At 36.5% G+C, this 10857-nt stretch overlaps 3 protein-coding genes across 8 annotated transcripts in view; 2 read left to right on the plus strand and 1 right to left on the minus strand.

Moving 5' to 3' along the window:
• The window catches only part of LOC111472541 (ALBINO3-like protein 2, chloroplastic), a 13046-nt gene extending 6716 nt beyond the window's left edge, over positions 1-6330 (plus strand). The window contains exons 9-15 of one of the 3 annotated variants that reach the window (XR_002715449.1): positions 107-283; positions 375-430; positions 561-678; positions 4893-4982; positions 5504-5613; positions 5701-6019; positions 6175-6330. Coding sequence is in view for 2 of the 3 variants with exons in the window: in XM_023118142.1 (XP_022973910.1) it covers positions 107-283; positions 375-430; positions 561-678; positions 4893-4982; positions 5504-5613; positions 5701-5857 (708 nt within the window). In the remaining variant the exon portion in view is untranslated. Of the gene's footprint in view, positions 1-106; positions 284-374; positions 431-560; positions 679-4892; positions 4983-5503; positions 5614-5700; positions 6123-6174 lie in introns of those variants that run through there. The other 2 variants (XM_023118142.1, XM_023118143.1) reach the window with 2 other exon arrangements.
• Positions 1-10857, minus strand: part of LOC111472545 (exopolygalacturonase-like) — a 373620-nt gene that overhangs the window by 306656 nt on the left and 56107 nt on the right. The window lies entirely within an intron of this gene.
• LOC111472550 (mitotic-spindle organizing protein 1B-like) lies at positions 7893-9715 on the plus strand. 3 transcript variants are annotated; one of them, XR_002715450.1, is made up of 2 exons: positions 7893-8022; positions 8186-8352. XR_002715450.1 is itself a non-coding variant. In XM_023118153.1 (2 exons), exon 2 carries the CDS (start codon positions 9352-9354, stop codon positions 9565-9567), a length of 216 nt encoding a protein of 71 aa, XP_022973921.1. In that variant the 5' UTR covers positions 7913-8022; positions 9343-9351; the 3' UTR covers positions 9568-9715. The 3 variants fall into 3 exon arrangements, 2 of the variants coding, with proteins under 2 accessions (XP_022973921.1, XP_022973922.1); XM_023118153.1 differs by lacking the exon at positions 8186-8352 and adding an exon at positions 9343-9715 and having other exon boundaries at positions 7913-8022; XM_023118154.1 differs by lacking the exons at positions 7893-8022; positions 8186-8352 and adding exons at positions 8753-8812; positions 9343-9715.

A 10857-nucleotide genomic window follows, 5' to 3' on the forward strand; every position in this document is an offset into this window, starting at 1 on the left:
AAAAAAAAAAAAAAAAAAAAAAGTGTACTCAATTGTTGTTTTTTTAGTACTTTTTGGTGGTTTGATTGCATATTTTGAGTGGCTTATTTTTATATCAATCTTGCAGCAATTAACCCTCCAACATCCTGCTGTACGCAGTAAATTGGGATTGCCTTTCAAGGATGCTCCTGTGGGCACTGCAACTCTCAGAGAAACCAATGATCCAGGCAAACTACCGTTGGATACGCCCACTAAGTGGAAAAAAATTTATGTAGAGAAGCTGTCTCCTAAGGAATTGCTTGCTGTAAATTATGCTGAGCTCAGTTTTCTTTTTGTGTTGGTTCAAGTTAGTGTAATACAAACGTTTTCAGGTAGCTAATGATTAACATTGACAGCTTTCCGTTCAACTCCTATCAAAAGGGCAAAAAGAAAAGGCTATTCCTTTACTGCGGTAAGCTTGCTAGTCTTCTCTCTTTAGATTTCACTATCATGTAGATCTTCTATATGGGCCACTCTGGTGGGTATTTTGGTCTAAATTGCAGTTGAAAAAAAGGCCACACATGACTCGTTTAATATTTTAGACAGGCACTTAACAAGGATCCTGAGTATGTTCGAGCTTTGATTGTCATGGGACAAACTCTGTTACAAAATGGGCAACCTGCAGAGGCTATTGCATTCTTAGAGCGTGCAATTTCCAAGGTCTGAGTTTAAGTGTTGGATTTCCTTTTTCCTATTAGTGTGATTTTCTTGCTCGTGATAACAATGGTATGATGTGTTGACAATTATTTGAGTTTCTGATAACAATACATGGTCATTTTTAGAATTGAGTACAGTCGCCCTTTTCATTAAATTGGTAAAGATTTAAAATCTAATTTAAGAAGAAAGCCAATGAACAAGACATGAAAGACCCCGGTAGTAACCAATTAGCAAGAAAAGAAAGGTAAGGGCATTTTGCACAAGGAATGGAAAATAAACGGGAGAAATTATGTGCATGAGGAAACTAATTAAAAAAACAAGAAAAAGGGATCTTGGGCCAAGTGAGCTTTTCAGTAATCCCCCTCCTGATTGAATGTAGCTTGATCATGTAATTCTTGAAATGTTTTTTTTTTAATACATCCTTGGTAATGAGATCTTCATTTTGTTTCTATCCTACTCATTCTCTTTGTTGATATCATGAGTAATTTAGTGACAGCAAGAGTAGATAAGGGTTTAGTCGGGGATTCTAAGATAGGATCTGAGAGGACCTCATCTTTCATATCTTTAGTCTGTTGAACCATCTTTTTTTTTTTTCTTGGGGAGGAGAGTTCATATACTAATCTTGATAGTTCCTTTTCCCTTCTTTGGAACTATCTCTAGTCTTAAGATAAACGGAGGGAAAAGTCTCATCATTGTCTTAAAGTATTCACACTCTAATTGGACTATTGGGTGACTTTGGTGGGTTGTGAAGATACCTAACTACTCTTTCCATATCTGGGGCTTCCCTTGGGTGGTAATTCGAGGAGTGTGTCTTTCTGCAACCCTAGAGCAAATCCAAAGAATCCTCTTGTCTTGGGGAAAGGCTTTCTTTCTATAGGAAGGAGACTTACCTTGATTCAATATAGTAAATTGGATCCCTATTTACTTTCTTTCCTCGTTTAGAATCAGTCTCTGTGTTACAAAGAAAGTTTAATGAAGAACTTCTTATGGGAAGGAATCGAGGAGGGTGGTGGATCTTACTTGGTAAGGTGGGAGGAAGTTTCAAAGCTGGTGGAGGGTGGAGATTTAGCCGTTAGTAACCTGAGATTATGGAACGCGGCTATATGAGAGAGAACTTATGGTCGCAGTCTTAGCAGTCCAAAAATGGAGACTTTACTTTCTGGGGCAAAAGCTTACAGTTTTATCTGATATAAGAGCTTCAAAATATTTGCTTGGGCAGCATGAAATTCAACCTCAATACCAGCGTTGGTTGACCAAACACCTTGGGTATGATTTTGAGATATTATATTAGTCTGGGTTACAAAATAGATTAGACGATGTGTTATCAAGAATGCATCAACTGATAGAGATAAAAGTGTTGGCTGTCCCTTCTTTTATGGATGTCAAATTGATCAAGAAAGAGGTCAAAGATAATAAGGAATTGCAGATAGTCATTCCCACGCTGGAGGAAGATCCCTTAGGCGTGCCGAAGTTTTCATTACAACAAGGGAGATTAGTCTAGGTTAGTCCTGTTGAAATCATCCTCGTTTATTCCCTCAATTCTGCATACTTTTCACGACTCTGTGCTAGAGGGACATTCTGAGTTTTTGAGAACTTGCAAGAAGTTGACGGGAGAACTGTTTTGCAAAGGAATGAAATCAGATGTCAAGTCCTATGTGAAGCAGTGCATTGTGTGACTGAGAAATAAGTCTGAAGCTCTATCTCTTGCCAGATTACTACAACCTCTGTCAACCCGGGTAGATTTTGGGAGGCCATCACTATGGATTTTGTCAAGGTTACTGAAATCCATGGGGAACGACACAATTTTGGAGGTGGTAGACTGACTGAATAAATATGGTCATGTCATCCCTGTCTGTCATCTTTTCTCTGCAAAAATAGGTTGCTGATGTGTTCATTCAAGAGGTGGTGAGATTACATGGTTTCCCTTGTTCTATTTTATCAGATTGTAACAAAATTTTCATGAGCCATTTTTTTGTAAGGAGTTGTTTGCCTTGCAAGGGACTCACCTCAAATGGAGCACAACTTTTCACCCTCAGATGGATGGCCAATCAGAGATAGTGAATAAGTGTTCGGAAATGTGCCTCAAGTGTTTTTGCATTGAGCAACCTGAGAAATGAGTATAGTTACCATGGGCTGAGAATTGGTACAACACCACTTTTCATGTGTCAATCAACACAACTCCGTTTCAGGTAGTTTATGGAAGACAACCACCACCACTAATTTCCTATGGGGATCGAAAGACATCAAGCAGTGCATTGGAACAACAATTGCTGGACCGGGATCTCACCCTTGCGGCGTTGAAAAAAACAATTAGCTATGCTAAAAGTTGGATGAAGAAATATGTAGATCGGAAACGAGGAGAATTGAAGTTTGCTGTGGGAGATGATGTTTTCTTAAAGCTTTGATCGTATAGGCATCGTTCCATGGCTAAGAAAGGGTGTGCGAGATGCTCCTAAATTTCTTGGCCCTATAAGATTGTTGAAAGGGTTGGAACTGTTGCATATAAGCTTGAATTACCACCTGAGGCTTCAATTCATAATGTTTTCAACATTTCTCAATTGAAGAAAGCTATTGGACTAGGGAACGTACTTCAACTTCACCCTCCTACTCTTGAAGACTTACAAGTGGACTGTGATGCCCAATGAAATCCTTTGTTGACGCTGGAATTATGAAATCCTTGGTTGATTGTGATGCCTTATAGTGAATAACTGTTTGTAGATAGCGAGTACGTGTTTGGAAACGTGCTTCAAGTGTTTTTGCATTGCACATGTTTCAATCGACACAACTCTGTTCAGGTAGTTTATGGAAGACAACCACAACCATTAATTTCCTATTGGGATTGGAAGACTTCAAACAATTCGTTGGAACGACATTTACTAGACTGGGATCTCGCCTTCGTGGTGTTGAAAGAACATTTAGCTTTGGCAAAAATCAGATGAAGAAATATGCATATTTGAAATGAAGAGAATTAAAGTTTGCTGTGAGCAATGACGTTTTCTTGAAGCTGAGACCGTATAGGCAGTGTTCCATGGCTGAGAAATGGGGCATTTTTTGACCCTATAAGATTGTTGAAAGGGTTGGAAGGGTGGCATATAGGCACGAATTACCACTTGAAGCTTTGATTCATAATGCATTCCACATTTCTCAGTTGAAAAAAGCTATTGGACCATGGAACATACTCCAACTTTACCCTCCCACACACTTACAAGTGGACTGTGATGTCTGATGAAATCCTTGGTTGACGCATTGAATTATGAAATAGAGCAGGAAGAATGGCTAGTGAAATGGGTTGACCAGCAAACCGTTGAGGTTACATGGGAATCAGTTAACTTTATGAAGACGCAATTCCCTACTTTTCACCTAAGGACAAGGTGATTTTTCGAAACCAGGTGTATCGTGAGACCCCCAATTCGGCTTACTTACTCAAGAAGGGGTAAAATGGGAGTGCACATGGGACCATTAGTTAGTGGAGCAGATGGTTGAGGGAGAGTACAACCTGTGGGGACTGAGAGGGGTTTTTTGTCGCGTTTTTTTTTATTTTAGGAGTGAGACTGAGTGCTTTTGAAGGAGAGGATTCCAGCTCTCTCGAATTGCTGGATAAGTCGTTATCGTGTTCTTCATGCTTTTATTTTCGTTCTATTTTCTTGTAGTCACTTGGATTTCTGCTAAGACTTCCATTATCCAATGTATAAGTATCATATTAGGGTTCGTTTCCCTGTGTTCTATTATAAGTCATATACCTTTACATATTTGTACCTTGGTGGTCTTCAGTTTCTACATCATTTATGGGTACAACTAATTGTTACTTCACCATGTTACAAAGTTTTCCCAAACAAATGAACAACATCTAGTGGTTGACCAGATTTTTGAGCTTTCCCAATCAGCATCTAAGTAGATTTTGGCATTTATTTTTGTTGCTTTCTTGAGTACAAGCCTTTTAATGGAGCTATTTTTAGGTATCCCAAAATCCTGAAAACACTCGGTACATTCAAATCTGTAGAATGATTGAGACAAAAAAGTTTCCATTAAAAATATTTAATATTGCGTTTTATCAGTAGGTACATTGTCTTTGCCCATATGTCCATCATATATGTTACTATTGTGTTGCATCATCTCTTACATCCCTAGACAAGAGGTTTAAACATAATTTACAATGTCTGATGCCCATTTTTTGTTCATCTCTTATTTCGCTAAAACAATACTCGTGTCTTATTCAGTTATTTCTTTCCGGTCATCCCACAGAAGCTGAGGGTGAAGATCTTCTAATTCTTGCATCCCAATGGGCCGGTGTTGCCAGTATAAGGCAGGTGAGAATTGTCCATGTTTTATTGATTTCCCCTATGCCTATTAACAAGGAGATCAAGATAGATTGAATCAAATCTGTTTATTAGGAACTTTATTGTAAACTCTTCAATTGCATGTTAGAGAGAATTTAAAGATGGCTTGGATGGACATTGTTACATAATGTGGTCAAAATTGAAATATCTGGAAAGGGAGTTATAAAACTGCCCCAAAAGCTGGACCTGTTGAACTGGTCTAATTTCCTTTTTATTTATTTCATTTTCAACTACTTGTGGCTGGGAGATTTCATTATTCTTTGTATAATTTGATTGCACCCCAGATATTTGAAGTGAAATCCATGGTTTCTTCCAGTTGATCTGGAAAATAACTAGCTAAATGAAGTTGACACTGTTGTGTTAGCCCTAGCAATTTGCCGTTTTCTCTCGATTAATTTGGCATGATATTCATGTTTGTTGTTTTTGAAGCTCACATTGTGAGTATCAATTTACGTTCTATAACTAAATTTCTCGTCATATTGTTGTGTCAGGGGAAAATGGTAGAAGGCATTGCTCACCTGGAAAGAATTGCAAATATGAAAGAGCCAGAAGAACCAAAGAGCAAAGCCCATTATTACGATGGATTGGTTCTGCTAGCAAGGTCTCAACCATACCAGTGATTAGAAAAGTTTCACATTCCCTTCCATCAACAAGAAATTTACTAATATCTTATTTCTTCTCGTTTCAGTGCTCTTTACAATGAAGGTCGTAAGGCTGAAGCTACCAAATACTTACAGTCAGCTGCAGCTTATAATCCTGCCTACAAGGAATACTTGGATCAATGCGAGGACGACAATGATAAATTAGTGGGCGATCTTGTCAGCAGCCGGAGAGGAGATTATTGATTCACTTCCCCTTTCGAAACATGACTGACTTTTCTTTGATGTTATTTATGAATAATCCAACAGAGCAAATCCAGGAGTTTCAACAGAGCAAATGTGTCCAAAATTGGACGAACCCTGAAGCTGATGGCAATGACATTATATCTCCCACATTCAATTGGTTAGGTAACTTCCCTATAGTTTACTGTTGAGTTAAATATTGTTTGGATGAATTTAAAAGAAAAAAGAAATGCTCATTTGTTTTAATAATATATTCTTATTGAAGTTACTTTTTACCCCAAAAAAGGTATATTCTTATTAAAGTCTTAGATGTGATGCAGATTACAGTTGTGAAATAAACTGAGATATGCTTTCAGCCTGAACTTTTGTGCTTCTTTATATGAAGTTTGACCGTCAGAAGGATGATGAGGGTGGATTTTGGTTTGTGAATTAGGTTTCTTAATTCAGTGTTTATCTATAATATTTGATCCATATTATATTTTGTTCCGAGGGTCGCCTGTATCTTTATTATTTACGGCACTAACTTTACTCAAATATATTACTACTATTTTCAAGCTTGTTCTATCCAATTCCATGCACACTACTAGATAATCACTCCAATTAGGTAATTGTCTTACAACACCACAGAGGCATATAAGTAGGTAATTATCGTACGTTCAATGTAATTCCATGCTAGGTAATTACTATGATTTTCATGCACATTGTTACATAATTTCTTTATGTTCACATGCATACAAAGTCGCATAATACTTGTGCATGTGTGCATGACATTACATCTAATTACAATTTGGATCATAGATCGTACATATCTAATAGTTAGAAAAACATTTAAAACGTGGTCATTTAATAGGAATTCGAGCTAATTGCTAAGCTAATTTTGATTAATCCTCCTTAATTGCACAAACATACTAGGAATTTGGTATTAGTACACATAAGTTAGTTGGACTGAGTCGTCTGGTGGGCTTCTCTGTGCTGGGATGGGTTTATGGCTAAAGTTGAGTTTGATGTGGGGTGGGCTAAAGGGAAACGTGGATGGGTTAGCTAGCTGGTGGCGTTTGGGTCTGTACTGAATGAATTCTAGATTAGGCTGCAAGCAGTTGGTGGGTTGGTCCAAAGCTGGAGTTGGCCTGTTGGATTATGGATCCATGTAATCCAACCTAACCTATGAGTATTTTACACTTTTAATAACTCTTTTGCCTAGACAAACTTATTTACTAACATCTTACTAACCCTTCTAGAGTGACACTATGACGATAAATTTTTGACATTTTATGTCGTCCTTTTATACCAAAACGACTAATTTGCGGACGACTCTGTTTCCTTATCAATTGTACGATAACATTGTTAGGATTATCGTAATTTAGATGAACACAAAAAATAGGAGAGAAAAAAGCAAAGAGGACTATTGGCTAAAGATTTATATCGATGACTTCTAGTATATATAAAAGCATTAGTCAAACGTATATATATAAATTTATCAGATATAACTATCTACTATATATAATTATTTACCGTATGCAATTTTGCCAAATATGCCCTCAAAGACCCTTGTTAAGTATTGAAAACTTATGGATCAAATTGGATGATTTTATATTATGTGTAACATTTCAAGACCTACTTGGTGAAAAGATGAGTTACTCGACTCGTTTACTACTCAATTTTGATTACACGAATATTTTCTTCTCCCCATTTCATCTTGGGTGGTTGATACTCGAGCGAACCATGCGGGTGAAATAGAAAAAGAAAAAGATAAAAAAGATGAAGAAGTAAAAAACAAACAGATAAAAGATAGAAAACGACACAATGGTGGAATCCAAACCAAAACAAACAGAGAAAGCAAAAAAATTCGGTAACGATGAATGTTCGATTATTACTCGTAAAACATTAATCTAAAAACTCAATAGTGGATTCAAAATGGTTGGTTTCAAAATATAAAGGAAAAAAGGAAACTAATTTTACAAAAAGAAAGATGAAAAAGAGCGATTATTTGTGTTCAATTGACCCAAAATGATGGTTTGAATTAATGCGAAGAGCACAATGCACAAATGACAATTATTTTTTCTTAAATCAAAAGGCTTTCATTGTTGCACTCTATCCATCTCCCTCTCTTCAGATTCAAATTTCAACCCAATTGCACCATCCGCCTCTTCCTCCCTTTCTTCCGTCTGGTATGATCGAACGTTTAGTTTTCGATTTCATTCATTTATTTTCTGTTCTTGTCATGCTTTCGATCCATTAAATCATGTTATTTCTACATCTTTTCCCCTGTTTTGTTTTTTTTTCCTGAATGCACAGTAGGCCTTTTCATTTTCATTTTCATTTTCGATTCAGAAATTCAAAATGGTCGCTAAAAGATGCTTCTGATCCGGATTGTAAAGCAGAGTAGTTCAATGAATCTGGTCTTTTCTTTCTGCTCCACGAACTAGCGAGATTGAATCTTTTGATTTTCTTAAACTTGTTTAATTCCCTTTGCGCTTTCTTCAAATCTGAGGACATAATTTGAGGCTAAACATTGAAAATAAGGGAACATAAAGTATAGGGAACAGCTTTAAGCCCTTTTCTATTTTTCATGTTAGAAATCGACTCCAACATTGGAAGTTCATAGCTCAAGTAGCAAGAAAACTAATTTCCCACAACCCCCACACCACACCACCCATAAGCGTAATTTCTCTCTTACTTTTGCTCCTTCCTCGTGAGATCCCATCGATTAGAGATTGGAGAGGGGAACAAGTGCCAGTCAAGACGCTGGACTCCGAAGAGGGTGAATTGTGAGATCCCACATCGATTGGAAGGGAAACAAAACCTTCTTTATAAGAGTGTGGAAACCTCTCCCGAGTAGACGCGTTTTAAAAACCTTGAGGGAAGCCCAAAAGCAAAAACTCAAAAAGGACAATATCTACAGCCGGTGGACTTAGTTGTTACACTCTTGTCTCCTTTTTGAACAGCCATAGGTCCTCGGTATAATATGCTTATTTTTGGTTCTCTTGTGTTGATATCTTAGACAAATTGTATGCTGCGCACATGTACACACCCAAAGAGGCTTGACGGTATGAGAATATGCAAATGAAAATTAAAAATAGGCTCTAAGAAATGGTAATCTTGTACAGTATAAGAAACCCTTGTTGTGTTTATATTTTCTGAAACATTGATGTTCTTAATTTCTTGATTTATCTTTGCATATGACTGAGTGTGTAATTGAATTTTTTTTTTTTTCTCATCTGTTCATGAATGATTTGACCAAAACAAAAAAACAATAGATTGAATGAAAGTTACATCTTGCTTTGACTATTTTAGGCTTTGAGTATCGTTTTGCCTTTCCCTATACTGAATTTCTTGCACATTGTATCTAATTGTGTTGTTGAATATAGTAGGGATTACATGCTACTGGGAAAGTTTAGTTGATTTGTGTTCAATCCCTACTTGTAGCATTGCTAAAATAAAAACAAAAACTTAATGCTTGTGAATAATGTAGTTTTCTCCTTCATTAGATTCTCCATATGGATCCAGAGGCTGCACGAACGGCTCGGGAATCGCTAGACCTTGCATTTCATATGTCTAATGTACTCGATGCCGGGATCGATCGCCACACCCTCTCTGTCCTTATTGCACTTTGTGACATGGGTGTGAATCCTGAAGCACTGGCTGCTGTTGTCAAGGAACTAAGCAGAGAACCGCCCTCATCGGAAACCATCACCTCGGGTAACAAGTCATAACCTATGTAAAGAAACAACTCTTTTCTTCTTCTGATGATGGTTGCTAAAGTTCATATCTATGTGTTTTTAAACCACGTAGCTTACTTGGATCTTGTGAGATGAGATGGGTTGATGTTCATAATGTGAAGTATTCACTCTCTTGTGTTCAGCCCTTTTGCCATATTTTGTTGCTTTACAGATTACATATTACCTGATTTTGTCAAAATAACAGAATCACACACATGAATGATGATCAATATTATAAAGATTGTTTAATATTGTTCACTAAATTATATTTTAATCAAATTAGGAATTTATGGGATTCTTCAATATGTTTTTATGTTATGTTCTCTTGATTTCTGTAATTGTTTCTCTGTTTCTTATCTTAGAATAGAGTTTAAAAGTTTCTCAGTGATATTATGTACCTGCTCTGCTCTTAGAACAAGAACCGAGATCAAACACACCACAGTTAAAACAAATAAAAAATCAATATAAGCTGGTACGGTTTAAGTTTATTATAAAGGAGGAATGAGTTCGGGATACTATCTCCTTCCCTGCCTCAACCATTAGTCAACGAACACTTGATAAAGAAACGTAGAATGAGGTGGGAATAAAAATATTTAGTAACTAGCCTACTTGTAGGCTCTCATCACATCCAATTCTTAGTAAATCTAAGCTTTTGGGGAGGCCTTAAAGTTTTTAGTGGTTCTCATACTTGTCACAGACCTTGTCGGGTCCTAAAAGTTGTTCACTAGGTTCTAGTGGTGTTTTTTGTTCTCATACTTAGTAAGGTTGCATTCCACAACAGTGAACGTATGATGTCCTTGGTTGAGGTGCAATCTTATCATATCTCATAGGACAGTATGGTGTCTCTGTCTAAACTCATTTAGAAGGTTTAACTAGTGCCCCTCCACTGGAATTGCTATACATTCAATGTTTTAGGGAGCGATCTCATGTACCTACAAGCTACTTAGTATATCCATGCTCATATAAACTAAGCCGCTCAATCATATGATATTAACTTCAAGAAAGATGTAAAAAATATTGTTCAAATTACCCTAAGATAGTCAAGTTACATTAAATGAAGTCAAATTTCATCAAAGTTGATCTCGGGTTGCAATTAATGACACATTAAGACGATCAAACTTTATTTATGCAACAAAAATTTCAAGATACTTAAATTACTAACTCAAAAGTTACATTTTAAGGTTGTATAAAGGCATATATATTGTTTCTATAAAATAGATTTGAAAAAAAAAATGTAGTTAAAGAGAGAATTTGTGTTTTTTTTTTTTTTTTTTTTTTTTTTTT

This window comes from Cucurbita maxima, unplaced genomic scaffold (genome assembly GCF_002738345.1).
Source record: "Cucurbita maxima cultivar Rimu unplaced genomic scaffold, Cmax_1.0 Cma_Scf00078, whole genome shotgun sequence".
NCBI classification, from domain to species: Eukaryota; Viridiplantae; Streptophyta; class Magnoliopsida; order Cucurbitales; family Cucurbitaceae; genus Cucurbita; species Cucurbita maxima.

Coding starts and splice junctions, on each gene's coding strand:
- LOC111472550 (XM_023118153.1), top strand. CDS start 9,352: ATGGATCCAGAGGCTGCACGAACGGCTCGGGAATCGCTAGACCTTGCA.